Genomic DNA, 22,990 nt, shown 5'->3' on the forward strand with positions numbered 1-22,990 from the left:
CCCTGCAAGGGCCAACTATATACACACCAGCCAGCACACCCACAGTCCCATTGTGGGGTTTGAATTTCCCGCCAGAGGTCTTATTGGTGGACTAGGATCCAAGGTCCCTATTGTGTTTTGGGACCAAGCTTCTGACTGGGGTCGCGGACCCCTAGTGGCAGTCCACGTACACAACAGACCCATCATGCAAACAGCTGTCAGTTATTCTGTTCTAAGCAGAGTTATACCCTTCTAAAAGTCCTTTGAAATCACTGGGCTTTGAAGGGGGCATCTCTGCTTTGGATAGCACTGTTAAACATCAGCTACTCAACAAAAAGCCACTCCACGTGACTTAGGGCCACAGAGACTCAGACAGCTGATGCTTGTGGGTAAGGAGGAGTGTGTCTTTGGCTGTGGTCACACGCGCCAGTTGAAGCGGAGGGGAAGCGAGGCGATTCCCTCCGGAGGGATCTGACACGCAGTTGCGAGATCACACAGCCCTCTGAAGCTGCGGGCACAGTCCGTCACTGTGTGATCAGATGCAACTGTGGGTGAGTCTCTTTTTCCCCGTTTGTTTCCCTTGTGCGTGAGTGAGAAATCGCACCTCCACACTGAGGGCCCCCTAGGGAGCATGCAATGATGTGCATACTGCGAAGGGGGAGGGGACACGGCACGGAGTCGGGATGGCCTGATCAGACCATCCCAACAGCAGGAGTGCGTGCTTGAGGGACCAGACAGGGGAAAGTCCACCCGTGGCCCACCTTATCCGGATAACACCGGGCTTTCGCACGGAGTCGGGATGGCCTGATCAGACCATCCCAACAGCAGGAGTGCGTGCTTGAGGGACCAGACAGGGGAAAGTCCACCCGTGGCCCACCTTATCCGGATAACACCGGGCTTTTCCTACGCTTCCATGGTGGAGTCCCTTGGACTGCAAGAAGATCAAATCAGTCAATCCTAAAAGTAATCAACCCTGACTGTTCCCTGGAAGGCCAGATAATGAAACTGAAGCTCAAAGACTTTGGCCACCCAATGAGAAGGGAGCACTCCCTGGAGAAGACGGTGATGCTGGGAAAGATCGAAGGCCAAAGGAAACGGGGACGGCAAAGAGTGAGATGGTTAGACAGCATCATAGATGCAACGAACATGAAGTTGAGCAAACTTCAGAGGACGGCGGAAGACGGGAAGGCCTGGCGGGAGCTGGTCCATGGGGTCGCGGAGAGTCGGACTCGATTGTGTGACTGAACAACAACAACATGGTGGAGCAGCACAGGTTGTTGACAACTGTGGGACGCTTCCCAGATGTCGCTGCCCGATCGCTCCCTTTAGATCCGTCGGGCACTCGCACTGTGTCGGATCTAAAGGAGCGTGTGATCACAGCCTTTGTCACCCAAGGCCGTTCCAGAATAAGCATCACCACCAGCTGACAAGTTCCAAGCAACTGGTAGCTTATGGGAACAGGGTGATTTTTTTCCAGAGGCGAGCTGTGCTGGTCTGCGGTAGAAAAGCTAGATCTGAGACCAGGAGCACCTTTGAGTTCAACAAGAGTTTCAGGGCATAGGCTTTTGGGAGTCAAAGCTCCCTTTGTCAGACGCGGTAGAGTACAACCGGAGGTCTGAGTCCTTTTCTCCCAGTCCAAAGGTAGGAGGGGTGTTGTAAAGACTGCTTGTAAAGGATGCAAAGGTACAATGCAGAGGGGGAATGCTTGGGGGAAGAACATTAGCATCCCTAGTGAGATAAACCTCCTATGTCCTTATTTAGCCCTGAATACAAAAGCAACCTTGAAGAATGTAAACAGAATCTGTTTTTTACAAAAACGTTTATAGTGATATTACATAAACTAACATGCAAACTACAAAGTGCATCATTACATTAAAAGACAAACAAAATACAAGCAGGAAATAAACCCTGCTGAAATAGTAAAAAAAACCCAGTAGCGCCTTTAAGACTAACAAACTTTATTGTAGCATAAGCTTTCGAGAAACACAGCTCTCTTCGTCAGATGCACCTGACTAAGAGAGCTGTGTTTCTCAAAAGCTTATGCTACAATAAAGTTTGTTAGTCTTAAAGGCGCTACTGGGCTTTTTACTATTTTGCAGCAACAGATTAACACAGCTAACTCCTCTGGATCTATGACCTGCTGAAATACAATCTTAAAGGGACCGAGCCAATAAAGAATCCTCTTGAGCTGTAAGAACAAGAATCATTCTCTGCAACAGTTGAAGACAAGTCCCTCGGAGCATGAAGACGTCAAGGTTAGTACTACAGGCCTGTTTCGAATCGATGTCTTTATCAAGCTGTTAGTCTTCATGAGGCTTGTGGGACTTCCAATAGCTTCCAAGAATCCACAAGCACACGGCAGCAAGAGTCCCATAGTGACGACCTTGAGATTCTCGTTCTTACAGCCTAAGAGGACTGTTTATTGGCTTGGTCCCTTTAAGACTGTATTTCAGCCGGTTTATTTCCCGCTTGCATTCTGTATGTCTTTTAATGTAATGATGCACTTAGTGGTTTGCGTGTTAGTTTATATAATATCACTATAAATGTTTTTGTAAAAAACAGATTCCGTTTACATTCTCCAAGGCTGCTTTTATATTTCTGGCTGATTACATCGTTGGCAACCTTCTCTTTGCTTGTTTCCTATTTAGCCCTGGGCAGTCCATTGTTCTGAACAGGGTGGCACACAGTTCAAACTGTCACCTTCCCCACATGGTTTCATGTGCACGCAAAGAATGGGAAGGGTTCACTGCCACATGCATGACATGATATGGATGTGACTGTTATAGGCAGAGACCTCAAGTGGGGCCAAATGGTCAACAGGAATCTGCTTTCTGTTTTGCCGATTTCTGCAGGCTGCCCCCTTAGGTTTAAATAGCATGAATGAAAGTAATTTAAAAAACAAACAAACTATGAGTCTCTCTAAGAAACATTGTTGCATTCGGTTTTGACCTACCCGGCTACGGTCAACCACACAGCCATGCTTAGCAAGTTGCGGCGTGCCATTCTAAAGGACATACACGAGAGACATTAAATAGAAGACATGTTCACACCAACGTTTAGGAACTTTTGAAATAAAACATGCTGAAGTCACATAACGGTGACTTTTCAAAAATCGTTTTTCCCCCCTAACAGTCAGTTTTTCCGCATTTTCATTTTCCTCGCTTGTAGGTTCCTATTTCTTCAGAGTTCTGCACATGTTTTGCTCTTTCTAGTGGTCAATTTGATGTTGTACCAGTTAATGTTCAGTGTGTCTCTCTGCAGATTTAAACCACAGTTTTTTTATGCCAGACATAACGTAGTGTAATACTGAATTGGCCACTAGAGGGAGCAAAACATGTTCGAAACAGAAACCCCCCCCAAAGAAATAGAATTTACAAGCGTAATACTTTTTAAAATTAACAGAGCATAAATGTTTGCAGGAGCTGCGGTGGCTCAAGTGGTTAAGACGCTGAACTGCAGGCTGTGGAAGGTCAGTAGTTTAGCAGTTCAAGACCCGGGTGCCGCAAGACGGGGTGAGCTCCTGTCTCTAGTTCCAGCTCCTGCCAACCTAGCAGTTCGAAAGCAAGAAATTACAAGTAGATAAATAGGTACCACTTCAGTGGGAAGGTAACAGCGTTCCGGGCGCCTTGGTGTTTAGTCCTGCCGGCTACATGACCACGGAAACGTCTTCGGACAGCGCTGGCTCTTCGGCTTTGAAACGGAGATGAGCACCGCAACCGTAGAGTCGGATTCGACTGGCTTTCGAGCAAGGGAACCTTTACCTTTACCTAAATGTTTGCAAGTTATCACCTCCTTCACCAAAAGGAAGTGAAGCCGTTAACTGGAAAGATCCAAGGACAGGTTAATAAGTACTACGCGCAGATACAAAATACACTGTTATTCTTGTTCTTCAACTGAGAAAAGACACCTGAACCACTGCTTAGATCTTGACTGACACCACGGAATTTCTGACAAAAATTCCTGTCTTGCCACCTTTTGTTTCAAATGTCCCCCAAAATGCATCTGATTGAAGATTTTCTTAATATATTATATAAAGATGGCCACACTTGAATCACATTCTCCAATAATCTCCACGACACCTTATTTCGGCACTTGGCATTACCTAGCGATATCTAATCCAGGATTTTTACAGCCTTAACTCTTCCATTGCTCTGACCTGGATGGCCCAGGTTAGCTCGGTCTCATTAGCTCTCGAAAGCTAAGCAGGGCCGGCCCTGGTTAGTCCTTGGATGGGAGACCGCTGAAGAAGCCCAGGGTCCCTGCGCAGAGGCAGGCAACGGCACAACCACCTCTGAACGTCTCGACTTGAAGACTGCAGGAGGAGTCACCATAAATTGGCTGCAACTTAACACCACCAGCAGCTCTTCCATTAATAAAACAAATGCATTTGTGCCTCAATAACTGTATCTGTGTGTCCATAAATTAGTGCCACACATTGTATGATTAAATGGCACACACACTGTGTGTATACAGTCCATGGAATTCATGTCAGAAGAAAAACAGTGCCACTGATACCAGGAATGAAAACAGGCACACTGAAGCAATCCATAATAACCGTGTACGGAAACAAAATAGGGCCAAATTTGCCCATCCCCATTGCTAAACTCACGGGAGGCCTGCTACTGAGTGATGTTTACCAGCATGAATACAATACGTGTTACAAACACACAGCTCTGCTTTGCACCCACACCCACACACACACACACACACACAGACCCGACGAACACCAGCCTACACACCCCAAGTACACAACTGGTGTCAAGTCCACCCATTGGTCCAGAGCTCCATGAACGGGCAAGCCAGACCCTTGGGACCACACGCAGAAGCTGTACTTCTCATCTCAGCAAGGCAAGTTACAAAGCAGATAAAGGAAGCTCTGGCCTCTGCCCTTCAAGCCAGCCAACTCCGGGTACACAAGAGCCTGCGGCGTACCTTGAAGTGGAATGAATTTCGAGGAGAAGAGCTGGAGGAGTATTGCTCGTTTTTGACCAAATTGCTGTAGTAGTCAGTGACTTTGCCATTCACAGCCTTGACTGAGACGGGGTCATCCGTTATTGGGCAGATGTAGTAAGCCTCTTCTTCGTCGCTGTCGCCATCATGGTAATTTCCAGAGGCCGCTTTTGTTACTCTGGCGTTATCAAGGCATTCCATGTGGAAGATGAGGTCTTCGTCCGCCATGTTTGTGGGAGAGCAGTTTTGTGCACGTGACAGTTGAAGCAGCCAGTATTACAAATGGAGGGACCTGAAAAACAGGGGCGGACAAAAGTGAGCCTCTACGTGAGGTTGGGGGAGTGAGCAGATAAGGTGCTCTGGGGTTGCTTAGAGATTTGACAACAAACATAATCCAGAGAGGTACAGGGGGCAAGGGTGTCGAACTCATTTGTTATGAGGGCCGGAGCTGACATAAATGAGACCTTGTTGGGCCGGGCCATGCGTGTCATAAAAGGTCATGCCAGGTAGCGGAGATATAAACTTTATAAAGGACACAGACAAACACAATTAAAGATTTTTTTTAACTTTAAATAACACATTTTCAGTGAGTTCGACACCTCTTAGAGGGTCAGATTAGGTCTAGAGGGGCGTCAGTTTCAAATCTCAATTTAGCCACAGGTGCGTATGGGCCAGTCAGTCTGCCTCACTTGTCTAACCTGTTGTTAGTGTATTAGAAAATGGAGCAGAATTATGTATGTCACTCTGAGCTCACTGGAGGAAGGGTGAAAAGGAAAAATAGAATAGATAAACAAACCCACAGAACTAGATAACAATATCAGCCGGAACTCAGACTCTGAATCTTCTACACGCAAAGGCCAGCAGTTCTAACGCTGAGTGAGGGCCCGTTGTTTTAAAACTGCAGGGTTTTTTAGTTTAAAGAGACCTGGATTCAAATCCCCTGCAGGGCCACAAAGCTCACTGGGTGACCTTGGGAGAGTTTCACGCCCTCTCAGCTGTACCTGCTGTCCAGGATTGTTAGCAGGGGTCATTTTGTAGAAAATAGGATGCAGAAGCTCATTAGCATAACTCATTAGCATAACTTATTTGCATATGCCACACCCCCTGACATCATTGGAAGTGTTGTCAGAAGGCTCAGGCTCCACTGGACTGTTTTAGATTGCTAGCTATTGGGGGGGGGGAAGTGCAGATCTGTCTTCACAGAGGAGGGAGAGCTTGTACCTGAATAAAACTTGGTCTTAAAGGTGCCACTGGACTGTTTTGGACTGGGGGGCCAGGGGGAGCTCTGCAACTTACCTGGCTGCTTCTTGCTCTGATTGAGGGGAGCAGGGGGTGGGGCTTGTTACATGTGCCTGCCCCCTGGGCTATTTACTGCCGGAGCTCTGCTCCTGTGCGCTCCTGCAGGAAATGACCCCTGGTTATGAGGATAAAATGGGTGTGTGGGCAGTAGGGTTGTCAGCTCTGGGTTGAGAAATTCCTCGATATTTTGGGGGTGGAGTCTGGGGAGGGCGGGGTTTGAGGAGGGGACAGATTTCAGCAGGGTACAGTGCCATAGGGTTAACCTTCAAAAGCAGCCAATTTTCTCTAGGGGAACTGAACTCTGTCACCTGCAAATAAGTTGTAACCCCGGGAAATCTCCAACCACTACCTGGAAATTGGAACCCTCATGGGGTGGGATGAGCTGCTGAGAAGGGCAGATTTAAGTTAAAAAAAAAACTCAAAAAATAAAATCCCATTTATTATATTCTGCAAAACGGCTATTTTTTAAATTTAAATTCTATTGTTGTTTTTAAAATATATCGTATAGAATACTAACAGACAAGTTTCCCCTCCCATTAACCCAGCCTATCCCTAAATAAAGGGGGAGAAGGGGGTAATTGAAGCTCATCCAAACAGTTTTATGTTACATTTCACATTCAGCCCCGGTACTATTTTATTAAATGCCTGCACCCCCTTCTGTTATATGTGATTTCCCACCACCACCCCTTCACTGCTGGATCTAATAGCTCTTCTGTCCAAGTGTCTATATGTGGTGGAGTTCCAGATAATTTTCTGTGCTGCTTCCCCTATGATACTGTCAGCCTTTGAGAGGGGATTTACTTTCGGTGAATGGTGTAAGCTGGCTCTATGACTCCTCGCTAAAGACATGCTACTAAAACGCACGCACTGGGTTGGACCTCACCAGGCCTTTCAGAGAGACAAACAGCAGCTCCAGCAGAGACGGCAGGTCTGGGCACGGCGATGCACCCTACTTATCTAGTTCAAAGCTGTCGCTTGCATCACCTGCTCTGCCGTCTTGTGAAAGAAGCAGGAGCAAATCAGCACACCTCCCCATCGCTCCTTCACGTCTATCCTTGAAAGGGATACCTTGGATATTTTTTTAAAAAGAGAGTCTAGTAGCATCTTAAAGACCAACATATTCTATTCTAGTGTAAGCTTTTGCAGACTTAAGAGCACACTTTGTCGAATGCAGCAGGCCGAATTCCACAAAAGTGTACTTAGCTGGAATAAAATGTTGTTAGAATTTAAGGTGCCCCTGGACTTCTGGTTTATTTTTGCCTCTTAGCAACTAGCATTCTGAAATATACTGCTTCTGAACTTGGAGCTTCCCCTTTAGCTATCACGGCTACTATCTTCCAGGGGTTTGTCTAATCCCATTTCAAAAGCCATTTATTCTCGTGGGCATCACTACATCATGTGGCAGAGAGTCCCACAAGTTATCTACACATTAGGTGCAGGAGAACTTCCCATGGGCAACTGCTATTTCTACTTCACAGCTGAAAGAAAACCCTAATCTGCAAGGCATGGGCTACCCTGTCAGTTCACCTTCTTTTAGAGACAAAAATGAAGGGGAAAGCGTTACCTTTCAGTAGACCAATTTCTAGCAGAGAAGTCGAGTGCCGGCTTCCATACTGTACAGAATGCTACTTCAGGCAGAAGACGGCAGTGAAACAGGGTACAAGGTCACGCGTGCTACCAGAGTGGTAAAAATCCTGTGGGGAAAAAAGGATCCCCTTTTACCAATGACACTAAGAAACGGCCCACTGCAAAATCTTATTTGGGATTTATTTATTTATTAAAAGATGTCTATCCTGCCTTTCCTCTTGGTTCAAGGAAGCTTAGAATAACAGTTAAAACATTCCCAGCTAAAACCAAAGATAAAATTGCAAGCCCCCCAATCTCTCCCTTCCACTTTAAAGATGCCTGGTACATTCAAATGCCTTATGAGGTCAGCCAAAATTAGACACGGTCCAACTGTAAACAGCTCTCTGATGTTAAAACACACACACATTTAAGATTGTTTAAACCTGGTCCCCCAAAAAATTCAGTTCAAGGAAACAAGATGCAGCATCGCTATAAAAATATCAGGAAGAAAAGCACTCCCGGTGAAAAGAAGGTATGATTATTTAACATATTTTGCCTCTGCTCTCTTTGTTAAAAACATCTCACATGTCTTACAGCAGCATCGTTAAAACCCATTTCCACTGGAATAAAAAAAAACCAAATAAAAGAACAGGAGAGCACACTCCCAGGAAGAGGAATCTATGCCAGAAAAACAAACAGCGCATTAAAACAAATCAGGAACTTTAAAACACAAAAAGCAGATGAAGCTGGGAAATTATCACGTAGTAGCAAAGCAGTGAGAGACAAATACACAGTTCAGCAAAACACCTGAGAGAGTAAAAGGGGTTTTAATCAGACACGTACAGCTTGACACCAGGGGAACCCACTCTGAGGTGAGCATACCAGGACTGAGGAGACACAACAAAGAAGGCCCTGCCTTTAAGTTGTCAAATTTGTCTCAGACCACAGCCTCTAATGGGTAGGTTCGAGAGAGCAGGCAGTAGTCCAAGAACCCTATGATGTCATACATCCTTCTTGTCTGTGAATGGCAATGCCAGAGCACATTCTGAAGTTTCCACAATTGTTCGGGGATTCTCTGTAGACACACAACACAATTCCGTCTGCAAAATTAAGCCAGTTGTCACAATAGCTGCTGGGAAAATACAAATCCCGCTTTCCTTTGTGCTTTAGCATAGGCCGAGCAGCACAACAAGAGCTGATTTAGTCACTTCTATTTTAATATCTGCCTTGCTTCATTAATTCCTCTTCTTTACATCCACGCCAACGCCTTCGGGCAGCGAAGGGAGCGCTAAAGGCTCCTGATGCTCTTCCGTAGACCTGGGAGCCATTTTGGCCAGCCGGCATGCACCGTCTGAGCGGCCTCTGGGTGTGCCAAGTCCAGTCTCTCGCTGACCCGCAGCTGAGGCAGGCAGCTCTGGAAATCTGGCACCCAAGCAACAGCCTACTTAGCTCCTGCAGTGGAGCCAACCCTGTCCGGCCGAAGAACCCCAGCTCGAAACAAAAAAGGGGCACTTAAGGCCTAAGAAATACCTGGCAATAAAAGCAAATAAATTACTTTGGGGGCAGTATCTAGCGTTGCCAGTCTCTAGGAGTTCACCCAGAATTACGATGGATCTCCAGAGGGCAGAGATCTGTTCCCTAGAGAAAACAGCTGCTTTGGAGGGTGGACTCTATGGGAATGCACCCCACTGAGGTCTTTCCCCAGGCTCCGTCCCCAAATTCCAGGGAATTTTCCAACCTGGAGTCGGCAACCCTAGCAACATTTGTTGTTGCTGCTGGGACTTCCTCTTTCTCTTTGTTTTCCTTCTCACTGGCTCTTTAACCGAAAGAATGCAAAAGAGTGAGTTTGCAGAAGCTTACCTGGGAGGAATTCTCGGTGCCTAGCAATCCATTAGACCCCCCAATGTTTCCCAAGCACCAGAGGCTACAGACCAAGGAAGAGTCCAGAACACGGCTCTCCGGCTCCAGCCCCAAAGCACAATCGGAACGCTGTGCCGTCAGCAGAACTGAAATGTTTCTGAAACGCATCCAGCTTCTTCCCCACTTATCTCCATGACAGACAGAAGGCTGTTGCCGGGTCTCTGGCAGAGAGCCATTTGCTGCCCTGAGAAAGAACTCCCTGTACTTCTTCCGGGCTCACAACATCCACACAGGTGCCAACTGAACAGACTTCAGCAACCCCACGAACCTGACCCTGACCTTAATCAGTCCACACTGGTGGTGGCAGTGCTCTGATACAACCCCCTCTTCCCCTTCCTTGTGCCAAAACTAAAGACAGAGAGACCTGCGGTTAAATCTTGAGCACATTTGCAATGGCCATCTGTCACGGTCTGGCCCGTACACAACCCAAAGCTATTCTGGTGTCTCCTGCAAGGTACATATTACAGTGGTCATCCAGATACTTAAATATGCAGGCTTTTAAACAAGGAGGGCGATCCAAATTCCGCAAGAGACACTGCGTTTTGCAAGCAGTAGAAATGATACCGAATTAAAACCCATTTTGCGTGTCCTTGCATTATTTATTGTTCCATCTGCAAGAAGATCAAATCAGTCAATCCTAAAAGAAATCCACCCTGACTGTTCCCTGGAAGGCCAGATAATGAAACTGAAGCTCAAATACTTTGGCCACCCAATGAGAAGGGAGCCCTCACTGGAGAAGACCCTGATGCTGGGAAAGATTGAAGGTCAAAGAAGACGGGGACGGCAAAGGGTGAGATGGTTAGACAGTGTCACAGATGCAACGAACATGAAATTGAGCAAACTTCAGAGGACGGCGGAAGACAGGAAGGCCTGGCGGGATCTGGTCCATGGGGTCGCGAAGAGTCGGACTCGACTGTGCGACTGATCAAAACAACCTAAGTACAGTTACACCCTTGTACAGCCATTGACTTCATGGGTGTAACTCAGCATAGGGTGCCACTGTTGTTCTCCTACAGCTGGCTTTCAAAAGACATTGCCAGCATTCTCTGAACTCCTGAGGACTAGAAGCCATGATTCACCTTCCTTGGCTTTTTTAAAAAAAATTAAAGCCCAGATTCTCAGGATGCGGGACTCTGAACCTAGGAGCGATTTTGGCTGCTGGTACCACAATGCGTACACACACGGGTATTTAAATGTTCACCCAATGTGCTCCATTTATCTGCTGACTGCCCACAAAGGCACTCAGAGCAGAGAACTTTACAGGTCATGAATCGATCTGCGTTTGTTGACTTTTTTTTTTAAACGATCACGTTTTATTTTCTGTTCTAAGGTGAGGTGGAACTAGGAACATGTATTCTAAAGAAATACAACAGAAGAAGACTCTATGCAGGAAACAATGGCTATTGCAGTTTTTTAATGGCCTTAAGAAATAGGGTATTAAAAATAAAAAAAAGCTGTGAGAATTCTGGCCATCTCTCCCCAGGCCTCAACAAAGGACATGGGAGTTAAAGGCCCTTCGCAAGCTCTAAGCAGCCATTCTGGGTGTATCCACATCCACTGGCCCTACTACTTTGGGGAAGAGACACTTGCGGGTTGAAATAATTGCCACCTTCCAATACCTAAAGGGATGCCATGCAGAGGATGAGGTGGATATGTTTTTGGTCATGTTGGATGACAGGACTTGGACTAATGGAGATAAACTACAGCAAAGGCGGTTTCGACTAAATTTGGGGAGAAACGTCCTGATGGTGAGGTGTGTTTGACACCTGGAACAGTCTTCCTCATGAAGTGGTGAATTTTTCATTGTTGGAGGTTTTTAAGTATCGGCTGGATACCTACTAGTTAGGGATTTTATATTTGTAGTTACTACACTGGCAAAAGGATGGACTAGATGACGCTGGTGGTCCCTTCCAACTCTGATATTAAATAAATAAACATACCATGACACTCTGAGGGGACTGGAGTGGAATTCTAACTCAAGAATGGCAGGGACACGTGCCCCCCTCCATGACAATATGAGGCCACCATGCTCATTCTACCTAAATCCAAACTTAGTACACTCTCCCACAAGTGCAAAACCTGAATCTTCTAGTTAAAATTAACTGAAATGGCCAATTTTCCTAAATGTTTCTCTTGCTTTCTACCAATTGTAAAAAGGCTAAATACTGAGAACTCAAGGGGAAAAAACTACAGGAGGCATCAAGATAATAACAAATAGGCAGACTGAGACCACCCTCTAAAATAACACGGAAGGCCAGGCCCACCTTGAATGTCACCCCAGTTGGGGACCTTCCATTGTCTCTTAAAACACTGAGAGAGAGAAGGAGAGAGAGAAGAAAGAAGAGATTGGATTTATACTCCACCCTTCACTCAGAGTCTCAGAGCAGTTTACAATCTCCTTCCCTTCCTCTCCCCACAACAGACACCCTGTGAGGTAGGTGGGGCTGAGAGAGCTCTAAGAGAATTGCTCTTGAGAGAACAGCTCTGAGAGAACTGTGACTTGCCCAGGGTCACCCAGCAGCTGCATGTGGAGGAGTGGGCAATCAAACCCGGTTCTCCCAGATTAGAGTCAGCACTCCTAACCAACACACCAAACTGGGTGTTGGCGACTGGGACGGCATGCTCCATCTCTGCCATTTTTTTCTCTGTGGTTTGGGCGCTGCTGCTCCAAGCAGATTCCCCCCGCGTCCCCCATCCCATTCTTGCTGTTATCTCTCCCGATCTCGGGAGCTTACTTCCTGGGTTGGCTTCCTTCTCATGCCAGGCGAGTCACCCCCAGAACAAAAGCCTGTTTCCGGTGGCAAGCCACCAGGGAGCAAACCTGAAATTCTACCCTGGGGGTCCCCAACCTTTTGAGCCCGTGGGCAACTTTGGAATTCTGCCCCAGCATGGTGGCTGCGGCCACAAAATGGCTGCTGCAGGAGTTGGAGCCAGCTACAAAATGGCTGCCCCAGCTCACCTTCAGTTACACAGTGAAGATCACTGTGCTTGTGGTGGAGTGGGGAGTAACGTGCACAGCCAATCAAATCACCAGTGGCCAATCAGAAGCCTTGCTGGGGAAAAGCCCCCCATTTAAAAAAGACTTCACGGGGGGCAAAAAAGGTGTCAGGGGGTGCCCTGGCCCCCACAGCCCCCACGTTGGAGACCCCTGTTCTATCCAATCAGTTTAGGCCACTCAAATAATATGGAGGATGAAATACATGGGCGGGGGACGACACACAAGGCAGATCTCGTGAAAACTGCTGACAGAAGAAGATGCAACTTTGTGTGCCGATGCGAAAGAGGCCCAGTGCTATTGAGCAGTCTCAAAATCTCCACACTGTATCTCTTGAGAAGTGCTGGCATGCCTCACACTCCCCAGCCTCACCTGCATAACTCTGAGCTCTCTGAAAACTCGACATAACACAGAGGTCTCCCTTGTTATGCGGGCCAGGCAGCTGCCACTGGGAATGACACCAGGGTCAGGGACTCAATGTGCTACCAGTTTTGGCAGGGACCTTAGTTATCTGCCAACACTGCAGCTTCTTGGAATCACCGTGCAATACAGTAACTGCATCACTCAAACCTCAGACAGTCCCCCAACAGTCGTTCATCTAATACAGCCGTTCATCTAATCCAGAATCCTGCTTCACACAGTGACTAGCCAGCAGAGGTATACTCAGAGGTCATTTCGGGGGGGATCGTGGGGGATCGCAGTTCCCCCGGGGTGAGGTATGGGGGGCGGGGCACATGACGAAGCCCCGCCCCCTGCTTCCGCCCGCCCCGCTTCTGGCCCTCATTCAGCCAGGAGGAGGCAGGAGAAGAGGGAGGGTAAGTTGCTTCCTCCCTGCCTCTCCCCACCCCTGCACTCCCGCCGGCCTTGCAGTTCCACCGCCGGGCTCATCATGGGGCTCGGCAGTGGAGCTGCAAGGCTGGCGGCGGCCGGGACCGTTGGGGGCGGGGTGTGTGGCCTTATGACACACTTCCGGTGATGTCAGGGGGTGTGGCCTTATGACACTCTTCCGGTGATGTCAGGGGGTGTGGCATATGCTAATGAGTTATGCTAATGAGTTCCCCTAGCTCTTTTTCTACGAAACGACCCCTGGGTATACTACTTCTGAACATGGAGGTTCCATTCACTCTATACTCCCTGAATGTGTATTAATCCCCTTTTAAAGCCAAGTAAACTAGTGGCTGTCACCACATCTTGCAACTATGAGTTCCTCAAGTTCATTACTCTCCAGAGTACTATTGTCTTTTGCCTGTCTTGAATCTACTGCCCCATCGACTTCTCTGGGTGCCTGCAAATTTTGGTATTTTGGGAGAGGGAGAAAAAGTTCCCTGTACTTTCTTTATCTACCCAGTACATGGTTCTATGATTGTCTATGTTCCCCGCCCCTTAGATATCAATGAATAGCACACTGCAAGACCCCCAAACCCCTAATCCAAGGTCACTGAACATTAAATAAAAGTTATTCAGAAGAAACCGCCTTTACAGAATCCCTTTTACTATTGTTAACTGACCTGACTTTTAAATTGGCACTAAACACAGCACAAAAATAACAGCCATTTTTCTTCTCTGGGTTCAAGAGAATCAACTGTGATCATTTGGATTTCTTCTGGGTTGCAGTTTACAGCAGGAGGGGCACCGTGGGCACCATACGACACCTTTCCTGGTACCCAGCAGATGTTTTTATGAAGTGGGCATGAAGGGCTTTTCTCAGGAAGGTTTCTGACTGGCCGCTGGAGATCTGATTGGCTGCGTATATTTTTTAAAAAGGATGCTTTGGTAGCAGCTGCCACCACAGCACAAGGATCATGACTGTGTGACCGAAGGTAAACTGTGGTAGCCACTACGTGGCTGGCTCCACTTCCTGTAGCAGCCATTCTGTGGCAGCCATTCTGTGACTGCGCCCACCACGCTGTGTCAGAAGCCCAAATGTGGCCGCAGGCTCAAAGAATTTAGGGACCCCTGGTTTACAGTATAAGTCTGAGCACTGTAATCCCAAGAGGTTTTTAAAAGGGCCTGCTATTGCCTACTGAAAATAGCATCAATCCCTTGCATGCTGTTCCAGCTGATTTTATCTGAACACTTGCACTCGACAGACGGAGCTTTAAAAGACGGCAAATTCCAAAAACCACAGGAATGTGCAGAAATCTTTCCATGCAAAAAGATTCAGTGTGTAAAAGAGCTACAGAATTAGCTTTCCGATCGCAACTTTGACGAACACTGCAGGCCTTTCTCTGGAGCACAACAGAGAGATCTGTTGATCATCACTGTGTTTTCTTTCCCTCTCTCCACAGGCACTCTAAGAAACGACACGTCTGCATAATTGAGCAGAACATTGCTTTTGCAAACCGGGTGACATCCCAGTGTGGCCAGAATTGCACAATTTTAAACAGAGTCTCTGTCCAGATGGGTTGTGTGCTTGCCAGAAAAAAAGAAAAGCGGAATGTTTATTTATATTATTTTTTTGCACCTCCGTCTGTTCCAGCTTCAGTTCCGTATCTCTGCAGTCAGAGAAGCACATGAGGTCAATACCAGGATATGGCACCAAGTGCCCCTTAAATCGACAGCCTGTATTCAAACAGTCCTAGAAAACGTTCCCTTCAGAAATTGAGAAGCAGCTTGCTGAAATTTCAGTGAGCAGAAGCTGCAGGGGCCGAGGGGGGCGCTAAAAATATGAACAGTCCCTTTTCCGATGGGCACTCAAATCATCTCTGCCTAGGATGCATTACAGCACTTCAATCCCATTACATAATCCTGGCTGCATTAAAAATCCACAACATCTTGTGAGCATGTGTGTTGGGAGTTTTCTACTGAGACCCTCCCACCTCTGGTGAACGGTCATATTCCAGCGTCCTCCACTATAGGCCTCGGACGAATTCAAGAAGGTACTGTGAAGAGACTGAACAGACCGAGGGAACTCCCCCATCACCCTGCTCAGATTTCAGACTGGCAAGGGAGATTCTGAGAAGATACAGAACATTCTGTGTCTAATGAATGGGTGGTGTTGTGATGTGTTACCAGAAGGAACATTCATTCCTCTCCTAAGGAGCTTGCCTGCTCCAGTGTAATCTCCAGGTCCCTTGATGTTACTTTTCCTTTTATGACTGCAGGGCTCTGGACAGATGCTGAGGCGTTCCCTCCCCACTGTATAAACGCTGAACAGCATGAAAACACACTGGAGTGGGGAGAGCACGTTTCAAAGCCAGGGAGGGGCACAATGGCAATACACATTTGTCTAGAGAGAGAAAGAGAGTGCCTGCAGAATGAAGAAGAGGCCCCACAGCATCCAGGAATTGGGCCCACGCTGGAAATCAGAAGCATGCATGCCAGTTCTCATTCAAAAACAACAGAATTCTGCTCAAAAACAACAGAATTCTGCGTTCACCTAGACCAAAAGCGGAAGTGGGTCAAACAGGCCCAAGTTAAATCACTATAGCAAGAGTGCTTTAGCATGTATCTGAAGAAGTCAGCTGCAACTCCCCAAAAGCTTGTACTGAAGTAAATGTTGTTAGTCCTTACGGTGGACTTTCGTGTCAATTTGGAGTGTTTCAGACTGCATTGGAATAGATAGCAGCAGAGTTTGTGCATAGCTATGCTGTTGCTGAATGGGTGGGAGGGGTTTTTTTTTACAGTTTTTTTAATGCTGATTTTTGAAGATGCTGGTTTTAATTGATACGAGTTTTTGACAATGCTTTTGGCCTTATTACCTAGGGAGTTTGGCTGCTGGCTGTATATTTAATTGCAAGCATAAGCCATCAGTTTTATGGATCAAAGACTAGGCTATAAGTGATTGTCAAGAACAAAGATCACAGCTAGTTTTTAACTAGGATTAGGAGAGACAGCAAAGCCCGTAATGGACTCACACAGCAGGATGGTCCATTGAACATTTGGGGGGGAAGCTGCCTTGACGTCTTTTAAACGAATAAAATCCTGGGTACTTTTCATTCCCTTCAAGGCTCATTGATTTACAAACCTTGAACAGGAGAAAAGTGCCATGTTCTTCATTTTTTGGATGCAAGAGATAAAAGGGCTGGGACAAATGTTGCTACCACCCTGACCTGATGACCCAGGCTAATCTGATCCTTTCAGGTCTTGAAAGCTAAGCAGGGTCAGCCCTGGTTTGTATTTGCATGGGAGACCACCAAGGAAGTCAAGGGTTGCTACGCAGAGGCAGGCAATGGCAATCCCCAGTATCTTAGGAGCAAAGGAGCCCTTCACCACAGCAGCTGCTTAGCAGATCACACCACAGATGACTCAAGCAAGCAATCCAAGCCCCAAAAGATTCTCGATTAAAACAAGGACTACCAACCAATGTTCCCTCTAAGCTGTGGAGGCTTGTGAGCAAAAATTCTACTTTCTGAGCTCCTGGCATTAAAGTTGTGAGCGAGGGATTTGGCTACTGCATAAATTAGTTTGCTCTGGAGCCCTCCTTCCTGAGCAAAGACAAGAATGTGTGAGCTGGAAGTTAAAAAACTGAGCTAGCTCACACTAACTCAGCTTAGAGGGAACACTGCCACCAACCAATTTAAGCAGGCAATAATAACAAAAAGATCTTTGAGTCCAGTGACAAGGCAAAAGCTTATACCCAGAATTAAACTTTGTTGGTCTTAAAGGTGAACTCAAACTTTGTTCTTTTTTTTTTATAGACAATTTTATTAATAGGATAACACAACATTAACATTTCATAAAGTACTTCATTTTTTTTAATCCCATCTTTCCAGCTTCCCCTCCCCTCCCCTTTGCTCGGCTTCCCGCAATGCTTCCACCCATTTAAATGGGTTAAACTCAAACTTTGTTCTGTTGCTTCAGACCAACATGGCTGCCCACCTTTACAAAAACAAACAAACACACACCTGTCTCCCATCCAACTACACTGATCTATCAGATCTGGGGCAACAAATAAAAGCCATTCCCAAAGACCAAGAGACCCAAAAGCATGCCAACGAGGCTGCTGGAGAGCTATTCTTCTGGAACCTGCGCTCCCACGGAAATTACACTGTAATGCAAAAGCAAATGTGGTTGGCACGCCTGCCAGCCCACGCCCCTGGTTCTCTTCACCGCGGCCGTCTGTCTGGTGCCACAAAGGAAAACAAGTTCCCAAAGGAGTCGAGCCCTTCCAGGCCCTGCTGTCAGCCCTCCACAGCGCACCAGAACAACTCCCCCGTCTGAAAAACCATTCCCAGAACGGACCGCGTTTCTCTCCACCCTGGACCTCCAAATCACAAACCACAGTGGCCCCCGAATTATGCCTGGTTTTTTTTTGGGGGGGGGGGAGGAGGTTTCCTTTGCTCCTCCACCTCCCCTTCCTTGCTGCCACCCCTGACGCCCGCCCCTTAACACGCAGGTCTCACCGATTCAGACGTGTCTCCAAAAGCTGAAACAGCAAGAAACTTGGCACGTGCGCGCGTCTTTCTTTTGGCAGGCGAGGCGAGGGAGGAGGAGGAGCGGGGGCGAGATCCAGCCAGGCTGCAGCCAGTGTTCCCTCTAAGCTGAGTTAGTGTGAGCTAGCTCACAGTTTCTTAGCCTCCGGCTCACACATTTCTGCCTTAGCTCAGGAAGGAGGGCTCCGGAGCAAACTGATTTATGCAGCAGCCAAATTGCTCGCTCACAACTCCGATGCCAGGAGCTCAGAAAGTAGAATTTTTGCTCACAAGACTCCACTGCTTAGAGGGAACATTGGCTGCAGCTGCACAGAGCCCCGACCCCTCCACCCCACCCCGGCAGCCAGCGAAGGCCCAGTTCCTGGCCGCTGGGAAGGCGGCATGCGAGCAGCCCGGCGGCCTACCTTGCTGGAGACCTCGTTCCCGCCGCGGATCCAGGCAGAGAAGGCCGGGCGAGAGGCAGCGGCGCGCCAGTGCAAAGGCGGCTTCCCCGGGGAGGAAGGCGCCACCGGGCACGTCCCAGCGCGCAGCAGCAGAAACAGCAGCCACCGCCACCGCCAGGAACGAACTCCCTGCTGGGCTGGCCCGGCGCGCCGCTTCCCGCCCGCCTGCTTCTCTCACCCCAGGCGGGGGGGGGAGCCCGGAGAGGCAGAACCCGGCCTGGCCGCCTCTTCTTGCCAGCGGAGCTCACTCAGCCGCCTCGCCCGCCCGCTTCTCTGCTGCGCCCCCCCCCCCCCCCCGGCCCGCTCCTAGAACGCTGCTGCTGCTGCTGGGGCTGCCAACCTCCAGGCGGGGCCTGGTGACTTCCCCGGAATTGCAACTGGATATATCCTGAATATCGCCGGGATCCGTTCCCCGGGAGAAAATGGCTGCTTTGGAGGTGGACGCTCTAGCCGTGGATCCCGGTCGGTTGGCAAGCGCCCAGTGGCTGGCGGTCTCCCGGAATTCCAGCTGATCCCCCCCAGGTTACAGAGATCCGTTTCCCCTGGAGAAAAAGGACTGCTCTGGTGCACATCCCATTTTCCACGACTTTTGGTCCTGGGGGGGTTTCAGTGTCCATGCAGACACAGCGCGGGTTGGGGGCAATGTTCCCTCTAAGCTGTGGAGTCTTGTGAGCAAAAATTCTACTTTGTGAGCTCCTGGCATTAAAGTTGTGAGCGAATGATTTGGCGGCTGCATGAATTAGTGCGGTCTGGAGCCGTCCTTCCTGAGCAAAGACAAAAATGTGTGAGCTGGAGGCTAAAAAACTGTGAGCTAACTCATACTAACTCAGCTTAGAGGGAACACTGGTTGGGGCCACCTGCGACTTCCTGGGACACACAGGAGGCAGGCCGCACCCTGGATTCGACTTTCCACGCAGGTGTATATCTCTGAATAGTCTGGCTGAATGCGAACCAGTGCCGTGGCCTGATCATGTCCTGTAGGTTTCGCAATGTTCTGTGGGATTCCTCAGGACCTGTGGGCAGTCCTCTCAGTGAGCTAACTGAGGCTTGGGATATGGTTCTCTGCTCCCCAACAACACCCTCATCTTCACTGGCTCCTTGGTTTATGGAGGACCTCAGGAAATGAAAGAGGACGTTAAGATGGCTAAAGTGATCTTGGCGGCCCCAAGAACACGTTATAGAGCCCAGTGGAAAGCCCATGAAGTGGCAGTCAAGGCAGCTAAGGAATCTGTCTTCTCTGCTTCTGTTTCCACTCGTGTCCAGGCCCAGCCCAATTATTTAGGGTAGTTGGACAGACCACTTCTCTACTGGGAGAGTCCCGAAATAATGGAGACGGATTTCACACAAGAGCTAGCCGGTGACTGCCCAGTATCACACTTACCATTATGTTGTCGAAGGCTTTCACAGCTGGAGTCGAAATTCATAAACATAAACACAATTTCAACAGGAAAGAAGAGAGTTTAAAAATAAATAGGGCATGGTTTCCTGTCCTGAAAAACTCAAAAGGCTCTATATCTGACAACAGCTCTACAGATAAGATTAGAATTTACACAGCCAATCCATATGCAAAAGAACCTCCTCAGGAAAGCTCCTCCATTAGCATGTCACAGCCTGGGGAACTCCTACAAGTTAATGACTCAGCCCTACCCCACCTTCCTGAGTAGATATAAATTACCCGCCTACCATTTTTCTTCTCACCTTGACACAGAGAGTACTCCATCTTTCTCTGTTACACCTCTGAGGATGCCAGTCACAGCTGCTGGCGAAACGTCAGGTCCTACAATGCCAAAACCACGGCCATACAACCCGAAAAATGTACAACAACTAAATTTACCATTGCTGGGAAAGATCTGAAGTAATGGAACAAAGCTGGAGACCGGTGGCACCCTGAAGACCAACAAAGTTTAATTCTGGGGATAAGCTTTCATGCGCACATGCAAGCTTATACCCAGAATTAAACATTGTTGGTCTTCAGGGTGCCACCGGTCTCCAACTTTGTTCTGTTGCTGGGGAAGGTAATGGAGAAAGCAGCTGTTGAGCAGCTCCAGGACTTATTGGATGAGACTTCTGCATTTGATCCCTTCCAATCTGGGTTTGGAACTAAGACAGGCCTTGGTAGCTCTTGTGGATGAACTCCGACTCCGGCTCAGTCGGAGCGGCTCTGTGCCGCTGCTATAGCTGGACTTATCAGCAGCATTCGACACAGTTGACCAGTCGATCCTGGTCAGCCCCCTAGTCTCACGGGGGCGTTGGGACATTGCCTTATTTTGGTTTGCCTCGTTCCCCAAGGGCATGCTCAGAAGGTAGCCATTGGGGAAGGGGCTTTGATCAGCCACCCGCTAGACTGTGGGGTTCCACAGGGTTCAGTCCTGTCTCCCATGATATTTAATCATGGACGTCTCTTGCCTTGAACACCCTACAGCAGGGGTGTCGAACTCATTTGTTATGAGGGCCGGACCTGACATAAATGAGACCTTGTTGGGCCGGGGCCACGTGTGTCATAAAATGTAATGCCAGGTAGCGAAGATATAAACTTTATAAAGGACACAAACACAAAGGCTGGGTTTGTTTACTTAAAATACAATCATGCTTGAAACATTAGCACCCTTGCAATATTTTGTTTACTTAACAGTGTCTGATAACTGACACCTCTTGCTTTGAATTATTGCATCAAAATGTCTGTGCTGCTGCAGTCTTGAGTATGCTGTTCAGGTGTGTATCTGTAAGCTGCAAACCTACGATGACGCAGCAGCAGCAGCAGAACTGGAAGAAGAAGCAGAAGACAGCCAGTTCCACTGTGGGCCTAATGGAAGCCCTCCGGGGGCCTGATCTGACCCCTGGGCCGCATGTTTGACACCACTGCCCTACAGGGTCGCCATAAATCAGCTGTGACCTGAGGGGCCTTCCCACCACCACCACCACGGCAGCAAAGCTCATCAGGGGGGTTGGTGTCAGGTACCATCAGTACCTGAGCTTTCTCTCCAGCTGGATTAACAGCCTGAGGCGGCTCCCTTGGCCCTGACAAAGAGGCTGGATGCTGTGGCTGGGGGGCTGAGGCAGAGCTGGTGGAAGCTGAATCCAACTGAGACTGAAGGCTTGTGGCTGAGAAGGGCCTGGCCGGGAAGGGGGGGTTGCAGTTGCCAACTCTGGATGGTATCCAACTTATTCCAGGGGACTCTATGAAGAGTTTGGGGGTCCGGCTGGATGCCTCACTTACCTTGGACTGGCAGATGTCCTCGGTGGCAAAACAGGCTTCTTCGCTCTCCGCCAGGCCTGTCAGTTGTCCCGCTACTTGTCCGGGTCTAAACTCACCATAGCAATTCATGCGACAGTTACCTCCAGACTAGATTACTGCAATTTGCTCTACGCAGGGCTGCCCCTGAAGGGGCTTCGGAGACTTCAGGTTGTTCAGGCCGCTGGCCAATCCACTGTGGCTTGCACACATCCGGCCCATTTTGCGGCAGCTGCACTGGCTTCCAGTTGGTTTCTGGGTCAAATTCAAAGTGCTGCTGTTAAACCTTTAAAGCCCTAAATGGTCTGGGAGCATCATGCCTCTCCTGTTATGCCCCCCCCCAAGGTGTCTTGGTTCTGCCCCACATGGGCTTTTGGTGATGCCTGGGCCTCGATTTGCTGGTCTGAGCGTGACAAGTGTAAGGAGGACCTTCTCTGTGGTGGCCCCAACCTGGTGGAATGCTCTCTCTGGGGAGACTCGGGCCCTGCGGGATTTCTCTGCATTCTGCAAGGGCATGGAAGGCAGAGTTATTCCACCAGGTGTTCCACTAATGTAATTCTGGTGGACTCTCCTTACCGCACAGTGGATTTTTATGCGAAAAGCTGTGAGTTAAATTTTAATTTCATTTAATTGGATTTTATTGAACTATGGTTTTATTACTGCTACTGTACTGTACTGTAAATAAGTAAATACCCCACGAAGGTCCCTCCTCAGCCTCCACCCTCAACATCTCCAGGAATTTCCCACCCCAGAGCTGGCAACCCGAAGTGGCACTAAAGGTCCCTGCCCTCCCCAGACCCCACCCTCACTCCACCACCCAAATCTCCAGCAATTTCCCAACCAGCAGTTGCCGGCCCTCATTTGCTGCAGGATCTCTGGTGAAGGCAGCTGTTGGGTGGAAGGAAAAGGAGTCTTGGGGCACCAAGACTACCAAGATTCGATTCCAGCACCAGTCTGGGTGCACCAGAGAGACCCACTTCTTCAGATGCTATGGGTGGATTCTCCTTGCACAGATGTTCTACCCAGGAGGCATAAAAAACAAAATGCCCAAGGTGTGGGCTGTGAAAGGCAGGAGAGACAGGAGGAAATGTCACTCGTGAATGGTCTCGGTTTGCTTCTTGGTTAGATCTGAGCTTTACACAGTGCTGTTTTACCCCTTCCTTCCTGTATTTAATTCTCCTTCAGTCCTGTTGTTTGTTTTTTCCAGGCCTCTGCTATCAAATGCCCGCCT

General features: G+C 48.4%; 1 protein-coding gene across 5 annotated transcripts in view; it reads right to left on the minus strand.

The window, feature by feature from the left end:
* The window catches only part of EEF2K (eukaryotic elongation factor 2 kinase), a 48,867-nt gene extending 30,191 nt beyond the window's left edge, over positions 1–18,676 (minus strand). For 2 of the 5 annotated variants that reach the window (XM_015426197.1, XM_015426193.1), the window contains exons 1-3: positions 18,489–18,676; positions 7,793–7,922; positions 4,912–5,221 (exon numbers count right to left, since the gene is read on the minus strand). In XM_015426197.1, coding sequence (XP_015281683.1) covers positions 4,912–5,157 — 246 coding nt within the window. In that variant the 5' untranslated portion in view covers positions 5,158–5,221; positions 7,793–7,922; positions 18,489–18,676. Of the gene's footprint in view, positions 1–4,911; positions 5,222–7,792; positions 7,923–9,654; positions 9,727–18,054; positions 18,108–18,488 lie in introns of those variants that run through there. The other 3 variants (XM_015426195.1, XM_015426194.1, XM_015426196.1) reach the window with 3 other exon arrangements.
* Between the last annotated feature and the right edge of the window lie 4,314 nt (positions 18,677–22,990).

This window comes from Gekko japonicus, unplaced genomic scaffold (assembly GCF_001447785.1).
Source record: "Gekko japonicus isolate JY-2015 unplaced genomic scaffold, Gekko_japonicus_V1.1 scaffold384, whole genome shotgun sequence".
Classification (NCBI taxonomy): domain Eukaryota; kingdom Metazoa; phylum Chordata; class Lepidosauria; order Squamata; family Gekkonidae; genus Gekko; species Gekko japonicus.